Source organism: Oncorhynchus mykiss, chromosome 17 (genome assembly GCF_057628025.1).
Source record: "Oncorhynchus mykiss isolate SJ-2025 chromosome 17, ASM5762802v1, whole genome shotgun sequence".
NCBI lineage: Eukaryota > Metazoa > Chordata > Actinopteri > Salmoniformes > Salmonidae > Oncorhynchus > Oncorhynchus mykiss.
In genome coordinates, this window is record NC_143038.1 from 64,582,366 (window position 1) to 64,602,355 (window position 19,990).

Genomic DNA, 19,990 nt, shown 5'->3' on the forward strand with positions numbered 1-19,990 from the left:
CGGCGATGCCATCTATAAAATAGCCTCCAAAACTCTACTCAACAAATTGGATGCAGTCTATCAGTGCCATCCGTTTTGTCACCAAAGCCCCATATATTACCGACCACTGCGACCTGTACGCTTTTGTTGGCTGGCCCCTGCTTCATACTCGTCACCAAACCCACTGGCTCCAGGTCATCTACAAGTCTCTACTAGGTAAAGCCCCGCCTTATCTCAGCTCACTGGTCACCATAGCAGCACCCACCCGTAGCACGCGCTCCAGCAGGTATATTTCACTGGGCACCCCCAAAGCCAATTTCTCTTTTGGCCGCCTTTCCTTCCAGTTCTCTGCTGCCAATGACTCGAACGAACTGCAAAAATCAATGAAGCTGGAGACCCATATCTCCCTCACTAGCTTTAAGCACCAGCTGTCAGAGCAGCTCACAGATCACTGCACCTGTACATAGCCCATCTGTAAACAGCCCAACTACCTCATCCCCATACTGTATTTATTTATTTATTTATCTTGCTCCTTTGCACCCCAGTATCTCTACTTGCACATTGATCTTCTGCACATCTACCATTCCAGTGTTTAATTGCTATATTGTAATTACTTCACCACCATGGCCTATTTAATGCCTTTACCTCCCTTATCTTACCTCATTTGCACTCACTGTATATAGATTTTTATTTTTTCTACTGTATTATTGACTGTATGTTTGTTAATTGCATGTGTAACTCTGTGTTGTTGTATGTGTCGAACTGCTATGCTTTATCTTGGCCAGGTCGCAGTTGTAAATGAGAACTTGTTCTCAACTAGCCTACCTGGTTAAATAAATGAAGGTGAAATAAAATAAATAAATAAATCTGCTACTCAGACACTGAGTACGTACTTAATGGGAGAACACCCAGCTGAAAATGTCCAAAATATCCTTTCTGCCTTTCATCAAACAGAGCAGATTTGTCATCAGATCTTTGCCGCTGACATTAAACTAATGATCCTTTGCTAAATGGTGGTTTTATTGTGTGATGCTGGAACAAGGGCCTCACATCGACCCCCCAGCAGTTCCTAGTGCGTAACCTCTCACATCTGTCTGTATGCTCCATGCCAGAGGTCTAGCGGGGCTAGCCTCTGAAGATAGGGGGGCGAGGGGTGTCGCACTCACACACACACACACACACACACACACACACACACACACACACACACACACACACACACACACACACACACACACACACACACACACACACACACACACACACCCCTTGCCTCCCTACAGCCGGATGCAGGTGATCCATCAGGTGAATGGTGTTCACCTGTACTTTCTGAGCACGCCGTTTGTCAGCTCTCTGGTTCTGGTGATAGATGCGGCTAAAGTTGGACACGATGACGGGAACGGGCAGGGCGATTACCAGCACCCCGCTCAGAGAACAGATAGAACCAAAGATCTTCCCTGCGATCGTCTTGGGCACCATGTCCCCGTAACTATAGAGAGAGAGAAAGAGAGAGGGGTGGGAGAGATAGAGAGAGACATAAGGAGAGAGAAAGCATAGAAAATATGATATGCTGTATTGGATACATTTAAAATGCAATCTCCAGTTCTGAAACTGTACATTTGACCTTCCAAAGGGTTAGCATCTCAGCAGGTTGTGTGTGTGTGTGTGTGTGTTTAGGTGTGTATGTATGTGTGTGTTTATGTGTGTTTAGGTATGTGTGCGTGTGTATGTGTGTGTTTATGTGTATGTGAGTATGTGTGTCTGTGTATTGTGTACCGAGACGCTCTCTACTGTTCGACTTGGGGGCTAAACCCATATCAACAGCGACTCTTTCATTCCCAGCCTTCCCATTCGTTTCTTGCTATGCAATTACGTGTAGCTCTCTCAGTTCCTTCGGCTGAGGCTAATTTTATTACACAGGTGGAGGAGGCAGTGACAAGCTTAGTAACAGGTGGGGAGAGGCAGCGAGATAGAGGCGCTATCTGGGCTGCTCAGACAGGGCACAACAAAGTCACGCCAGCACAGCTCCTTTCTTGTCAGTTCAGGGGCAGGCAGGGTGAGCACAGGGGAACAAATCACTTTGTCAATGGGGACTTCAGGTACAAGCTCTCATGAAGTTGAGCCAAAACAGAGGTGTGTGTGTGTGTGTGTTTGATTATTTATTTAACCTTTATTTAACTAGGCAAGTCAGTTAAGATCAAATTCTTATTTACAATGACGGCCTACCCCGGCCAAACCCTAACCCGGCCAAACCCTAACCCGGACAACGCTGATTGGGAGTCCCCCTATGGGACTCCCAATCATGGCCAGTTGTGATACAGCCTGGAATTGAACCAGGGTCTGTAGTGACACCTCTAGCACTGAAATGCACTGCTCGCCACTCGGGAGCAGCGGTCTAAGTGAGTGGTGGGGCGGGGAGGTTAAGGGGAGTGTTTTACTTGGCAGACCTACTCTGAATCAATTAACAAAAAAAAATAAAAAATGGAAATGTAAAATAAGGTTGTGGAGTTTGGAGAATGTCAGACACACACAGCCCAGGTTATATTTCACTGCAAACCAATCATCAGAGGTTATGTTCCTGTGACTTCTTTTGTTTCCTGTGTCATTTGCCCTGATTGAGACATCTGTAGTCAACTGTAAATGTATTCTGACAATCTATTTATGACCTTTTTAGCGAACACCAACCTTTGTCGTAATGTATTCCTTGTGTATTCCATGTATTCTCTTAAAACAACAGAGCAATTTGAGAAAGTGGAATCTAAAGATGCAACAACTAGGATGGGTTGCTAATATGACTAAGATTGTGCCTTTGGCTTCTGGACAACGAAAGAAAGATGATATGAAAACAGAGAAGAAATTAGGGAAGCAAATGGAAATACTTTCTCCAGAAAGCATGACTTAGCCACAGAGGAATCTAGGATCATTAGTAGCTTCTTTTAAAAAAATATCTGTGGATTGTTTCAAATCACCTACCTGGTTAAATAAAGGTGAAATTAAAAATATAAAAAAATACATTTGGGAAGCCTGCAATTTGGGCAGCGCGCTTGGCAATAGGCCTAGCTGATTATTGAGTTGCTGTTGTCAGTGAAAAGGATCTAAAATATGTGTTAAGATAGTGTCTTCTAGAGTATAATTTAAAATGTTGAGACAAGAAGAAGGGGAGGGGCATGTGGCGAAGATATAGGCAAGTCTCTCTCCACAAATGCTCAGCTGTCTCCTGCCAGTCTCATTGTGTGAATTGTTTTTTGTAGTTTTTGTCGTTTTTTTGTAATGATCTTTTTATTAAAATGTTATTAACAGGGGTTACATAGACAACCAGACAAAGTGCACCACACAGACTAAGTACAATAAAAGGAATTATGGATAGAGTTAAACATTAAACAAAAAGGCAGTCACAAATTGAGAGAAAAAAATACAAACATCACAATTACAACATGGGTGGGTCGAGCCCTGAATGCAGATTGGCTTACAGCCATGGTATATCAGACCATATACAACGGGTATGACAAAATGTGTATTTTTACTGCTCTAATTACGTTGGTCTTTGTAAGATGCAGAGTAGGTGAACGGAGCATCTCTGCATGTGTGGTTCCCACCGTGAAGCATGGAGGAGGATGTGTGATGGTGTGGGGGTGTGGGGGTGCTTTGCTGGTGACATTGTCAGTGATTAATTTTGAATTCAAGGCACACTTAACCAGCACAGCTTTCTGCAGCGATACGCCATCCCATCTGGGTGAGCTTAGTGGGACTTTCATTTGTTTTTCAACGGGACAATGACTCAACACTCCTCCAGGCTGTGTAAGGGATATTTGACCAAGAAGGAGAGTGATGGAGTGCTGCATCAGATGACTTGGCCTCCACAATCAGACCTCAACCAAATTGTGATGGTTTGGGATGAGTTGGACTGTAGAGATAAGGAAAAACAGTCAGCTCAGCATATGTGGGAACTCTTTCAAGACGGTTGGAAAAGCATTCAAGGTGAAGCTGGTTGAGAGAATGCCAAGAGTGTGCAAAGCTGTCATCAAGGCAAAGGGTGGCTACTTTGAAGAATCAAACATGTTAAATATGTTTTGATTTGTTTAACACTTGTTTGGTTACTACATGATTCCATATTTGTTATTTCATGGTTTTGATGTCTTCACTATTATTCTACAATGTAGAAAATAGTAAAAATAAAGAAAAACCCTTGAATGAGTAGGTGTCCAAACTTCTGACTGGTACGGTATAGGCTAGGCTACATGTGACTGTATTGTGTGTGTGTTCAGGTACATGCATATGAGTGCAATAGCGATAATGTTTAGGAAAATGTCAAAGATTAGGTTATTCATTTGTCTTCCACATGTCCATAGATCTACAGTATGTTAATTCCCCTTTATTCAATATAAGACATAATTCAACTTCTTAAAAACCCTTAGTGGGCTTCCTGTTAACAACATGACAGAAAACAGGGTATATACTGTTTTTGGGGTGTGTCGTTTCATTTGGGGACTCAGCAGTGGGGGGTTTCAAAATTGTATTCTTATGTGATGCACTACTCAGTCTGAGTTAAGTTATTATTTAATACTACTGAAACATAAACAGTTTATTTAAAGCAGTCTCCTGGAATGTTCGGGGCATGTGGTCAAGAGGTAGAAAATTCTAACTTTCTTAAAAATGGAAAGGGTTTTAATTGCTATGCTACAGGAGACCTATTTATCTTCAACAGAACATGTTGAAGGGGGACTGGGTGGGCCAGGGGTACTTTTCTTATTTTAGTTCAAACAAAAGAGGCACTGCCATCCTTGGAAATACAATGTCCCATTTATTATTTGAGCACCAAGTTACAGACCCTGAAGGACTATTTATTTTGAATACAGGTAATATACTTGGTCAACGTCTTACTATACTAAATGTATATGCCCTGAACACATACTCCACCAAAGGGTTTATTTCAGGAGATTATATCTGGTTTTGGATTAACTGGATAAATCTTCAGCTGCTCCAGTCTCGATTCATAGAGCCTCAAATACTCTTAGGAACATTTGTGATTCGTCTGGTTTAGTAGACATATGGAAAGAGCTCAATCCTAATGTCAGAGACTATACTTTTTACTCTAGGCCCCATAATTAATTTTCTAGATTGTGCTATTTTTTATGCCCTCTACTTACATGCATGTTGTCCAGTCATGTGCTATTGCTTTTATAGTCATTTCTGACCATGCCCCCAGTGTATATAGATAATGAAATTGGCAAAACAATCCCAAAACAAAATACGTCTCTGCTTAACAATAAAGGATTCTGCTCTGTGATAAAAGATAAATTATCACATTACTGTCTCGACAATCAACTCTCTCCTGTCTCAGCTGCAATTGTCTAGGATGCTGCTAAAGCAACTATAAAGGGTTTCGTCCATGCCGTCTACTTGCACACCAACTTAAAAAATAACAGAACGAAAGATCGATTATGTCTATAAGGATGGCAGATGGCTACACTTCTTATGATCCATTGCTTGTCAATAATATGTTTTGCGACTTCTAAAAATCTCTTTATACTTCACAATGTACAAGATCTAACAACAAAATTACAAAATATCTGAATAAGATAATCTTGCCCACTACAGTATATCAAAGGAGCATAGAAATAGACTAAATGCTCCCTTCACTCCTGAAGAGGTTTGGGAAACTATTAAGGCAATGCCTTCTGGCAAGGAACCCAGCCTTGATGGCTTCCCGGCAGAGTTCTTTGGCCTATCTTCATGCCTGCTCTAAATGATATGTTCGAAACAGACATCATGCCAGAGTCCTGGAAAACTGCATCCATTAGCCTGTTTCTATAAAATGGACAATGTGAGACGTGCTAATATCATAAACCATCTTGGCCGAATGAAAGACCCTGCACTCATTGTCTCTCTCGATGCTGAAAAGAGATGAGTGGAAATGATTGTTTCCTGTATTAGAAAAAGTCAATCAGTTTTTTATTAATTTAGTAAAATTACTTTATTCTGACCCATCAGCGGCAGTTAACACAACTGGTAAATTATCAGAAAGATTTCCTATCGGTAGGGGCTATCGTCAAGGCTGTCCTTTATCTCCTGCTCTGTTCTCGTTAGTCATAGAACCACTGGCTGAGGCAATAAGGTCTAGGGGCATCTCTATGGGTGCCGAAAATCATAGAATTTCATTAATTACTGATGATGTATAATGGATATCATATCTGAATATGGTAGCCTGTCGGTACAAAATTTACACAGATAAATCCATGGCTTTACCTTTGAATATCCCCTCTACAATCAACTTAGAAACGCTATCTCCATTCCAATTGACTGAAACAGACTTTAAATACTTGGGCTATACAGTACCAGTCAATAGTTAGGACACACCTACTCATTCAAGGTTTTTTCTTTTATTTTTAGGATTTTCTACATTATAGATAATAGTGTAATAATGAAGACATCAAAACTATGAAATAACACATATGGAAATATTTAGTAACCAAAAAGGTGTTAAACAAATGATAATAGATTTTAGAGTTGCCACCCTTTGCTTGATTTCTGTGTCCAAACTACTTTTGACTGGTACTGTATATATATATATATATATATTTTTTTTTTACAAGTTGCGGGCCTAAAGTAAATTAATATATCCTAGTAATATACGCCACTTTGTCTACCTTGAGGCCCAACTAAAGGAGCAAATTAAGGAACGTCATTGGAACGTCATTGGGTTTTGGCTTATTCTTTCTACCTCAGTTCTGTAAATGAAAAGCCTTGTTACAATACACCATAACGCTTATTAACGATTACTTTGCATACCTACCATGGCATGGTAGACGGTTCCATCCCGAGGTAGTCAGCCATCGATATGCGGTGCATGGACTACCCAAATAGGGCAAATAAAAGTTAATCATGTTCACGGCCATAAGCTGTCGATGACTGGGGGTCTGTCAAACATCTCTCCACCGAGGATGTCTTGCAGGAAAGAGGCCATGAACTCGGTAGGATTGCACCCTTCTGTCCCTTCTGGGATTCCGACCACATGTATGTTCTGTCTCCGGAAACGGTTTTCCTGTTTATCTAGACTAACCTTTAGCTTCACGTTCTCGGGGGTAACTCATAGTTTTTGGTCTCCAATTCGGTAAGCCGCTTATTGATGTCGGTGAACGATGTTTCCATATGTTGTTTGTAGTGTCCCCATAGTTGACTGGACTTCTGTCATAATTTCAGCTTGTAGACTTGACACAGAGGTACAAAGATTGGTCATGAAAATCAGAGCGTAGCGTAGCCATTTCTGCGTGGATGGTGACTAGCATCTCCATAACTTTAGCATCCGCCATCTTGTTGCGAGTCCTCGTCGTGTCTTCTTATTTACCGTTCTGTCTCATTTTCCCAGTTACAGACATTTCCAAGAATGCCACCCAAACATTGCTAGAGCCAGTAGGTGTGCAAAGTGTGTTCTCTGCACACCCACAGGAAAGGAAGACCCAGAGGATAAGTTCGTTAGAGTTAACTGCACCTCAGACTGCAGCCCAAAAGTATCAACCCTAAGTGGAGAGGCCTCGGAACACGTCTTTACGCAGCCATGTTGAAACCGTACCCGTTTTTGTACCGTTAATCTCTGTCATTTGGTTACATTAATTTCTGTTAATGTATGCATTAATTACAGTCTGTTCTCATTCTTGGAGTGGAAACATTGTTTGCAGAGTTCAACACCTGCTACACATGTGAAAAACACGTTTTGGTTTATTTCACAACCATCATTTATGAGATTTGTCAATTCTTTCATTGTCTTTTGTCTGGAGTGCTCCATGTGAGCAATGAGCTTGTTTGAGCAAGCATAGAAGTACCTGGCCTGCTGCCGGTAATTGCCGACTAAAGGAAACCCTGTGACAGAAGCGTCCTCTGACTGCTCTGATTCTGGCCATTAACTTTCCTCTCCACTGCGTCCTGCACAGATTGGACCCCTGACAGGTAACACATGGGTTGTTGCCTCTGCTGGCTCTCAGGGGACTCTCGGGGCCTGCAGGAAGACGCACACCACTGACTTGGGCACTGGCATCAAACTTTTCCTGATGTGCATTGTCTCAAACAAACTCCCTCTCCATTTCCAAACGTCTTCTGCAAACTCCCTCTGCCTGCCACACTCACTGAATGCCCACGACTTCTTCTCTGAGGGAAATGGGATTGTGTCATTACCAAGGTTACTCCTAAAAAAGCAAATTAAGCCATAAAATGTTTCTTCTACTTCCTGCTGTCTTATGCTTTTTTCAGAGTCAATCACCCCTGGCAAAGATTTCCTTTACATGGAGAGGGGGGCACACAACATAATAAAAGGACGGCAACTCTGGATAAAAACATCCCAAAATGATCCCAGCTGTCAGAATGGAGTATCAGAGCTGCAACGTCTCTGAAGCATTGAGACGGGTGTGTTGAGTTGTGTCCTGGCTGCCAAGTGGTGGATCTCTCAGTCCGTCTGTCTGTCTCTCTATTACTGATGACACCCCATCGGCTCCATCTCTGCATAACAGCTCTACAGCCAGATAGAAATGTGAAAAATAACGCCTCACAAATAGTTGTTTTCTCTTTACCTCTCTCTAGGTTTAGTAAAAGAGAAGTAGGCATTTAAAAAATTCCTGACGGTTATGATCCGGTCAATTTAATGACCTTACTTTTAGAATTACGAACCAACCATTTAGAGAACAGCAAAAATTTGATTGGAGGTGGAGGCATGGAAAGTTGGATGTCCCCTCTAACATCAAAGCTGTAAAATAACTAACATTATGAAAAAGCTAATTCACCTGGAAAACATCCTTTGTTCGAGTTCAAGGAAAACAATACAATGTGTTACTGTGAAACCATAAAGCCAGTACTGCGAGGCCATTTGGCTAATCTTGATTTTCAGACACAAATACATTAATTAGTATCCACTCCACACAACCATAGAGGAAGACAGAGGAAATTAGGAGAGGAGAGATAAACAAATCTGCACTGACACACACACACACACACACACACACACACACACACACACACACATACAGAGAGAGAGAGAGAGAGAGAGAGAGAGAGAGAGAGAGAGAGAGAGAGAGAGAGGTGAGCTCCTAAAACACAGTGTGGATGTCACTGGAATGGAACCTCATTATAACTAGGTGATTATAATTAATCAGGAAGTTAGTGGCTCGTTTTATGATGGAAAGAAAGCAAATTAAACATTTGAACATGCATACTGCAAGCTAATCCAACTCATACAGGTCAATAAAGTGAACATGTGACAGAGCAAATGGTCTATGGTTTTGATTTTGACAATTACTTACAGCAGACATTTGAGTGAAAAAAAGAATAGGCTAACAAGCCTATATTTGTCAGAGAAACAAAGAGACAGAAGAGAAAGCTAAAGATACTCAACTACTGCATGCTGTCATTCCTTTGGCAAATTAGTTTCTTCAGGCATTATATTGGTATTGTGGGATGCTCCATATTGACATTATCTATTGTCCGTTTTACAGAGGAATGAGAGGAGGACGGGGAGGAGAAAATCACTTGTGAAGAATGTATTCGGTCTGTGTCCGTGTTTTATATCTTTAATTTCTTCTTTACTGTGGTCTTCATTAAATAAATGTCTCCAATTGTTTCCACTACAAGGTCCAAATCTTTTAATGCGGGTTCTTCTTGATAGTATTCTGATGAACATGAAATGAAATACATTGAATCGGTCGTTTCAAAAAGACGCAGCACAACCAAAACAATCCATTAAACTCAATTATTTCAGCTTGTTTGGGGACCGAATGAAAGCAGTGGAGATCTGTCAAACATACTTAATACTGTGATTTGCTTAAAGGTCCAATACATCCATTTTGATCTGAATATCAAATCATTTCTGGATATCAATTATGTACCTTAATGTCATTGTTTTCAATTAAAATGGTCAAGAAGAAACAAAAATAGCTTCTTAGCACAAAGCTATTTCTCAAGCAAGAATTGTGCTAGGACTGTGTGCGAGTGGTCTGAGTGAGCGGCCTAATTGGACTAGCCGATTGGGAGGGACATAAAAACTAGCTGTTATTGGCAGAGGGCAAACTCTCCTTGTTATTGGTAAATGAACTTATACTGCCTGATGTCACCAGGCGGTCCAGAACCCCTCGCATGAAAAACAAGCTGAAATTTCAGGCGGTCTTTTAAAACAACTCTTACACTAATATGGCATTATAATACTTTTTCCAATTTCACAGTATTATTCCAAATTAATAGTGTGGAAATATACACTGAGTGTACAAAACATTAGGATCACCTTCCTAATATTGCGTTGCACCCCCTTTTGCCCTCAGAACAGCCTCTATTAGTTGGGGTATGGACTACAAGCTGTCGAAAGTGTTCCATAGGGATGCTGACCCATGTTGACACCAATGCTTCCCACAGTTGTGTCAAGTTGGCTGGATGTCTTTTGGGTGGTGGACCATTCTTGATACACACAGGAAAAACTCAGCAGTGTTGCAGTTCTTGACACACTCAAACCGGTGCGCCTTGCACCTACTACCATAACCCGTCCAAAGGCACTTAAATATTTTGTCTTGCCCATTCACCCTCTGAATGGAACACATACACAATCCATGTCTCAAGGCTTAAAAGTCTACACTGGTTGAAGTGGATTTAACAAGTTACATCAATAAGCAATCATAGCTTTCAACTGGATTTACCTGGTCAGTCTATGTCATGTTCCTAATGTTTTGTACACTAAGTGTATATACAGTACATTCGGAAAGTATTCTGACCCCTTCCCTTTTCCACATTTTGTTGTCACAGCCTTATTCTAAAATGTATTATATATTTTTTTCCTTAAATCAATCTAAACACTATACCCCATTTACAAATGTATTACAAATAAAAAAACATAAATACTTTATTACATTAGTATTCAGACCCTTCGATTTGAGACTCGAAATTGAGCTCAGGCGCATTCTGTTACCATTGATCATCCTTGAGATGTTTCAACAACTTGATTGGAGTCTCCCTGTGATAAATTCAATTGATTGGACATGATTTGGAAAGGCACACCCCTGTCTATATAAGGTCCCACAGTTGACAGTGCATGTCAGAGCATGAGGTCGAAGGAATTGTTCGTAGAGCTTCGAGACAGGATTGTGTCGAGGCACAGATCTGGGGAAGGGTACCAAAACATTTCTGCAGCATTGAAGGTCCCCAAGAACACAGTGGCCTCCATCATTCTTTAATGGAAAAAGTTTGGAACCACCAAGACTCTTCCGGAAGTGGCAAGATGGCGAACTGAACACTGCTATGTAGAACACCTCAAGATAAAAATGTGATATTTAATATCGGTAAGTTAGACTAAATATTAGCACTGCGCAATCTGGTGGGTAATAACCTTCAATCTGGATAACAACCCAAAACAAATCAGAAGACTGGAGAAATGTATCTACAAATATTATGAACGCAAGCAACACCCAAACATGATGGAGAGTAAGACAGGGGAACCTATTTCAAAACCAAAACTTGACTCTTCTACAGACACAGACAATTTAATATTTTCACCAGCGGGAATGGTAAAGATCGAAACCCACCTGTTAAAATCAATAAATGACAAACTGGGTATACTTGAACTAGTCAGTAAGGATATAAAAGAGTTGAAGGCCTCGAGATGAGTGACGAAAAAGCTGCGACATTGGAGAAAGACACAAACAAGCTAAAAGGGACAGTCAATAAGATTGAAACCGAAGTGAATGAACTTAAAAAGGAGAACATCATTCTGAGAGCAGCCTTACTTGACATACAGGCTAGATCCATGAGAGAGAATCTGGTAATCTGGTACTTACAGGAATCCAAGGGAAAGAAGAAGTACTGAATCTGTAGTTAGAGAGCTCCTCCTTACAGCGCTTCAGATTCCACATGAAGCTATTGACAAAATGACAAAATCCAACTTGAACTTGTACACCACATTGGACAGAGAGGGCAGAGGCATGAACGCCCAATCGTTGCCAAATTTGCTTTCCTTAAAGATAAAATAATGGTTAAAAGCCTGTGTAAAAGACTTGCTGGCATGAAAATTGGCATGAATGACCAGTTCCCAAAGGAAATTGCAGAACGGTGTAAAGTTCTGTATCCAATTTTCAAAGAGAAAAGATTGAAATGGAAACGCGTAGCTCTTGTCGTCGATAAACTGTATATTAATAACCAGTTGTTTTGAGACACAAAGACTACTTTGTCATTTTAAAAATGACAAAGTTCTCATAGAGGTTGCAAATAAGGAAACACGTCATTCTAGCCCGGTTATGGATTGTAATAATACAAAAAATATAGCTTTTCTATCTATTTTCTAATATAATTAATTGGAACACAAAGCACTAATTCAACATGGTGGAGATAAAAACTCAGTAAACAGAAGGCACAGTATGTGTGGATGGATGGTGTGGTGTGTGTTTTTTGGTGTTTGGGAAAGTGTGGCATTGAGTGAGAAAGGAAATGGTTGCATATCCCCGAACCAATGTATTTCTGTGAGCAGGTGTTGTGAGAGAGCGTTCAATGTTGTTCAGATGAGGGATATACTTTTTATAATGAATTATACATCTTATTTATTTATTGTCCTATCATAGTGGAACAGCGTTTTAAAATAAATTACACGTATCATTTATTTATTGTTCTGTCACGGGGAACTACATTTTTTAAATAAATGATACATCTAATTTATTTATTTATGATCCTATATTGATGGAACGGTCCACAACCCTATACCCTAGACACCCACCTGAATGACCCAGATACTAAGGAGAAGTCCCTAACTGTTTTATGGGCCTGCTGTAAGTGGCCTGTATGCAGCCAAAATGTGGTCAGAGACCTACAGCAGCACTACCCCCTCAAGATTCTGAGCCTGCTTGGCTGGGTTGGTCCTAAAGCCCCCTGAAGGGAGAGCATAATATACAAGGAAATTCTCAAAGCTGCTAATGAGAACCATGATAACCTTGTACCTATCCGGTGGGGATTCCTGTGGGGTGCCCCCACACAGGCAGTGGCAGTGCTGGCAACACTAGCTGCAGTAACCCATGGGGAGGGGTCACACTCAGACATTCAGAGAGGGGCCATATTATTGAGGCCCTGGTGGCACAAAATCAAAGGTTTGACTGCATGGAGATGCTTGAGAAAATGGTCAATCCGGGGGACCATGTTGTGGGTGTTTCAGGGGTTGGGGGTACATCTGACCTCCATCATCTATGACGTGACAATGGTTAATATGGTTAATGCAGGCCTTCTCATACAGCTGCAACTATATATGCATTCGTAAATCAAGACCTTTCTTGAGTTGGGCTCTGGGATGGTGCAACTGTTGAGAATGTGAGTCTATGGTTGTTGTGGGTGCAAAGGGATTGAGTGTGTATGAGTGCGTGAGTGTGTGTGTGTGTGTGTGTATCCCAGAACTGTGGCGAGGGAGTAAAAGATGTTAGGGACAATATAGGATGATTCACAATAATTGTTTGCTAATATAATAATTGCTTGCCATAATGTCATTTTGGTAATGACGAGACTGGTGAGAGGTAAAAATCCATTGCACAAATTGCCTACATTAGTACAAATATTAATAGCTAATTATGGAAAATAAGATAAACAGTATTTTTTAAATATATATTTTTGAATGGCTATATATAATACATTTGGCGGTTGATCTGCTTCTGTTCTGTGGGTGGCACTGTGTGCTCTTTTCGAAGGATGGGATCCGGGGAGTCGGGTGTGGTCTGCCGGGCATTGGGATGACAACCCAACTCGGGATAAGGAGGGCTTTTAGTAGGTGGAATAGTGAGGACCAATTGGAGGTTTACTTAGTAGCAATGCAAATAACATGATACAGCTATATAGACACTCAATCATCATGTTACTTTTCAATGGTATGTTTACAAACACGTGTAAACACGTGGCCTCCAACTGCTCTTAAACGCTAGTAAAACCAAATGCATGCTTTTCAACCGTTCGCTGCCTGCACCCGCACGCCTGACCAGCATCACCACCCTGGATGGTTCCGACCTTGAATATGTGGACATCTATAAGTACCTAGGTGTCTGGCTAGACTCTAAACTCTCCTTCCAGACCCATATCAAACATCTCCAATCGAAAATCAAATCAAGAGTCGGCTTTCTATTCCGCAACAAAGCCTCCTTCACTCACGCCGCCAAACTTACCCTAGTAAAACTGACTATCCTACCGATCCTCGACTTCGGCGACGTCATCTACAAAATTGCTTCCAACACTCTACTCAGCAAACTGGATGCAGTTTATCACAGTGCCATCCGTTTTGTCACTAAAGCACCTTATACCACCCACCACTGCGACTTGTATGCTCTAGTCGGCTGGCCCTCGCTACATATTCGTCGCCAGACCCACTGGCTCCAGGTCATCTACAAGTCCATGCTAGGTAAAGCTCCGCCTTATCTCAGTTCACTGGTTACGATGGCAACACCCATCCGTAGCACGCGCTCCAGCAGGTGTATCTCACTGATCATCCCTAAAGCCAACACCTCATTTGGCCGCCTTTCGTTCCAGTTCTCTGCTGCCTGTGACTGGAACGAATTGCAAAAATCGCTGAAGTTGGAGACTTTTATCTCCCTCACCAACTTCAAACATCTGCTATCTGAGCAGCTAACCGATCGCTGCAGCTGTACATAGTCTATTGGTAAATAGCCCACCCATTTTCACCTACCTCATCCCCATACTGTTTTTATTTATTTATTTTTATTTTTCTGCTCTTTTGCACACCAATATCTCTACCTGTACATAACCATCTGATCATTTATCACTCCAGTGTTAATCTGCATAATTGTAATTATTTGCCTACCTCATGCCTTTTGCACACAATGTATATATAGACTCCCCTTTTTTTTCTACTGTGTTATTGACTTGTTAATTGTTTACTCCATGTGTAACTCTGTGTTGTCTGTTCACACTGCTATGCCTTATCTTGGCCAGGTCGCAGTTGCAAATGAGAACTTGTTCTCAACTAGCCTACCTGGTTAAATAAAGGTGAAATAAAATAAAAAATAAAAATGTACAGTATTTTGATAAATAGATTTGAAAGCTTGTGTCTCATTATGGTAAGTGGTGAATAAGTATAGCCAGTTATAATTATAATGGCTTAGCAGATAATAAGAAAAGACAATCAGTATTTACCTGGCTAAAAGAGAAGGAATAAAATATATATTGTTAGCAGGAAACTCATTCAACAATTTTAGATAACGTTTTGTGGAAAAAGGACTGTGGGGGCGAAATATATTTTTCCCATGGGCAAAGGAATTCAAAAGGGGTGATGGTTTTAATTAACAGTAATTTTGATCCAAATGTGCAAATTGTCCAAACAGATCATCAAGGTAGATTGATTATTTTATTGGACAATAAACAGACATGGCTTATTAACCTATACGCTCCAAATAATGATGATCCAAGCTTCTTTGAAAATATATATGAGAATTGATCAACTCTACAAGCAACACTAGACTATTATTAGGGTGGGAGGTTTTAATACGGTCTTAAATACCTCTATGGACCGGAAAGGAAATCACAACTATCACCCTCAGGCACTTAAGGAAATCATGAATGTCATGGATATATTGGAATTAGTGGATATATGGAGGCTTAAATACACTGACCTAGTGAGAGATACATGGCAGGGGCTTAATCAAGCTAGTCATCTTGATTACTTTCTTATGTTATTCTCTCTGGCACCAAAAGATAGGGGACAGAATGCGGTCGGATCATCACATATTACTCTTACAGAATTTCCATGTGGGCGAGGATATTGGAAATGTAATCAAAGCCTACTGGATGATAACTAGTTTATAACTACGATAGAATCATTTATAACTGACTTTTTACGACATAACGTAGGTACAGCAGATCCATTTTGGAATAGACAATTTTAAATGTGCCTTTAGAGGCCATGCAATTCAGTACTCATCTATAAAACAAAAGCAATTTAGATCAAAAGAGTCGATAATAACAAAGGAAATTTAAGGACTAACAGTACAGTTAGAGAACAGAAAGAAATGGAGGAACTTATTCAAGAAAGTTCCAGTGTAATATATTATAAAAAATAAAGCGAACTGGATGGAATATGGGGGAAAAAGCACCAAATTATTTTTCAATCTTCAACATAGAAATGCTACCAAAAAATGCATTGAGACTTGTTACAAATGATGGAGTCAGGCATGATTCACCGAATGATATTTTGAAAGAGTAAGTGAAGTACTTTAAGAATATGTTTTAGTTTCAGTCTCCTCCATCTCCACTAACCGAAGCTAATTGTATGGATTTGTTTCCTATGAATAATGTAAAATTAACATCTGAACAGAAAGACTCATGTGAAGGCCAAATTACAGAGGAAGAAATTCTTGATGCAATTAAAGCCTTTAAGGCTGGGAAAACTCCAGGGCTGGATGGCATACCAGTGGAAGTATACCAAACTCCAGGGCTGGATGGCATACCAGTGGAAGTATACCACAAATTTCAGCATTACCACAAAAATGGAAGAGGCAAGTAGAAGGTGGAAAAAGTAAGGAACTTGTCTGTTGGAACTCCATTAAAGAACATAAATGGTTAAAGAAAATTGTGATGAATAAAAACATATACCAATTTCAGTTAAGGACCAAAAAATTGACAGCTGTGCTATATAAATGGCAAAATAGTTGGGAAGAGATTTGCGATGTACCCATTCCATGGCACATGGTTCATGAATTGACATGCAAAACAATACTGGATTCAAAACTTCACATTTTTCAATTTCAATTATTATTAAAAATTCTTGCAACCAATAGAATGTTATATATATATATATATGGGGGATACAATCTTCCCAGCTCTGCAGATTTTTCTGTGAGGAGTCAGAGTCATTATATTATTTATTTTGGTACTGTCCATATGTAGCTCGTTTTTAACAGGATCGATTTGACAACAGCCAGTGAAAGTGCAGGGCGCCAAATACTTTCCCAAACCACTGTAATCTTACTGATGAAGAGGATTATATTTGGAATTACAAAAACAACAAATCTCCTTAAGCATTGTTAAACTGCATATTCCAGCAGCATACCACCCTGCATACCACTGCTGGCTTGCTTCTGAAGCTAAGCAGGGTTGGTCCTGTTCAGTCCCTGGATGGGAGACCAGATGCTGCTGGAAGTGGTGTTGGAGGGCCAGTAGGAGGCACTCTTTCCTCGGGTCTAAAAAAAATACCCCAGGGCAGTGATTGGGGACATGTCCCTGTGTAGGTCATTCAAGATCCCATGGCACTTATTGTAAGAGTAGGGGTGTTAACCCTGGTGTCCTGGCTAAATTCCCAATCTGACCCTAAAACCATCACAGTCACCTAATAATCCCCAGTTTACAATTGGCTCATTCATCCCCCTCCTCTCCCCTGTAACTATTCCCCAGGTTGTTGATGCAAATGAGAATGTGTTCTTAGTCAATTTACCTGGTAAAATAAACCTGACCTCAGACATGTCACCAAGGTGACTGCTAATCTTCTAATGTGTTGTCAGGTTCCTCAACAGCCATACACCAGTGGTGGCATTGCAGGATGATAGTTGGTTTAAAGAAATGCATAGCATGTTATTAACATAATTTGGATTATATCAGTTGCCTGAAAATAATCCTCATCTCCTCAAATGAATGGTAATTTTATGATTTAAGGATTGGAAACGTGAAAGGATCGAAATAATAATAATACTTTGACAAATACATTACAGTGTATATACATGCGTGTATGGATATGTATATTTACCAAAAACATATGGGGGATTGGAAATGATGCAGACAATTACATTGGAAGCAACATTCTTTCCACAATATTGATCCACCCTCTTATAAAAAAATTAAAAAAAGACATACTCCAAATGATTATTGTCTGTTCTTGACCTTTGGGACAGTGACCTCTGAAATAAGTAGATTAGTCTATAACAGGGCAAACAACTCCCGCACAGCGTTTTTCTTATTGGTTCCTATTCCACTCTTCAAGGTACATTTGTAACCCACCTCTGTGGCCTAATCATTGTACTGCCAACACAGAAACCAATCTAGTCCACTAAACGACTGTCACCAAAGTGAACAAGCAATAAGTGAAAAACTACCCAAGGGGAATTACAGGTTAATCTTCTCTGCCTCACCATACAATATCTCCTTTCAATTCAGCAGAGGAGGAGGGGATGATAAAAGGAAAACTGAGGAAAAACTCCCTCTGTGGGGGAAAAGCTGGAGAGACTGGAGGTCTGTGTATTGTAACCAACCAGGTATCAAACACAGGTACCCCATCTATATATCCAAGTTGTCATTCGAATCATTTAGCAGATGATCTTATCCAGAGCGACTTACAGGAGTACTTAGGGTTAAGTACCTTGCTCAAGGGCACACCGACAGATTTTTCACCTATTTGGTTTAGGGATTTGAACCAGCAACCTTTGTTACTGGCCCAATGCTCTTAACCACGAGGCTACCTGCCACCCATTACTCATGTATTTATTCCTTGTGTTATTATTTTTTGCATTATTTAAAAATGTCTCTCTCTGCATTGTTGGGAAGGTCCTGTAAGTAAGTATTTCACTGTTAGTCTAGACCTGTTGTTTATGAAGCATGTGACAAATAACAAAATATTTAAAGGGAAAACTCATTCTGATTGGCTGCCATGGCTGCGCCCCTGCCCAGTCATGTGAAATCCACAGATTAGGAACTAATTTATTTATTTCAATTGACTGACTGAACAGTCTATGGTTGGATTCTTAACGATTTTCCGGGCCTTCCTTTCACACCGCCTGATATAGAGGTCCTGGATGGCAGGGAGCTCGACCCAGTGATGTACTGGGCTGAACACACCACCCACTGTAGCACCATGAGATCGAGGATGGTGCTGATGCCATAACAAGCAGTGATGCAGCCAGTCAAGATGCTCTCAATAGTATAGCTGTAAAACTCTTTAAAGATTTGAGGGCCCATGCCAAACCTTACCAACCTCCTGAGAGAGAAGAGATGCTGTCACGCCTTCTTCACGACTGGGTGCGTCTCTGTGGACCATTTTCATTTCTTAGTGATTTGACTCTGAGGAAATTGAAGCTCTCGACCTGCACCACTGCAGCCCCGTCGATGTGGATGGGAGAGTGCTCGCCCCCCTCTATTTCCTGTAGTCCATGATCAGCTCCTGCATCTCACTGACATTGAGGGAGAGGTTGCTGTTCCAGTCCCACACTGCCAGGTCACTGACCTCCTCGCTGTAGGCTTTCGATTCATCACCGGTGATCAGGCCTCCCACCATCGTGTCATCTGCAAACTTACTGATGTAGTCGTGGGTGAACAGGGAGTACAGGAGGGGTCTAAGCACGCACCCCTGTGGGGTCCCCATGTTGAGGGTCAGCGTGGCTGACGTGATGTTGCCTACCCTCATCGCCTGGGGTCGGCCTGTCAGGAATTCCAGGATATCTCTAGAATACTATAAAATACGGCCTCCCAAGTGGGGCAGCGGTCTAAGGCACTGCATCGTAGTGCTAGAGGCATTACTACAGATCCGGGTTTGATGTCCTTGTCCCATCGCATTCTAGCGACTCCTTGTGGCGGCCGGGCGCATGCAAGCTGACTTCGGTCACCAGCTGTATGATGTCTCATCCGACTCATTGCAACGGCTGGCTTCCGGGTTAAGTGAGCAGTGTTTCAAGATGCAGTGCGGCTTGGCTGGGTCATGTTTCAGAGGTTGTATGGCTTTTGACCGTCGCCTCTCCCGAGTCCGTACGGGAGTTGTAGCGATGGGACAAGACTGTAACTACCAATCGGATGTCATGAAATTGGGTAGAAAAAAAGGGGTAAAAAGTACAAAAAGAATACAAATAAAAAAGAATACTATAAGATGCTGTCCAGACAGAGAGGAGAGATAGGAGCTTCTATTTCCGCTTGCACATGGTTAAAACAACACATGGTCTCTTAATGCATTAGTAATTCCCTTCATTCACCTAGTTTATCTCCGCAAATCATTGCTCATTGTCCTTCTGCCTTATTCCAATCCAATACCAAT

At 41.0% G+C, this 19,990-nt stretch overlaps 1 protein-coding gene across 2 annotated transcripts in view; it reads right to left on the minus strand.

Annotated features, from left to right (window-relative positions):
- LOC110494690 (A-type voltage-gated potassium channel KCND3-like) overlaps positions 1-19,990 on the minus strand; it is a 120,250-nt gene that overhangs the window by 20,689 nt on the left and 79,571 nt on the right. For both annotated transcript variants that reach the window (XM_021569984.3, XM_021569982.3), the window contains exon 3: positions 1,300-1,468. In XM_021569984.3, the coding sequence (XP_021425659.1) occupies positions 1,300-1,468 (169 nt within the window). The remainder of the gene's footprint in view (positions 1-1,299; positions 1,469-19,990) is intronic.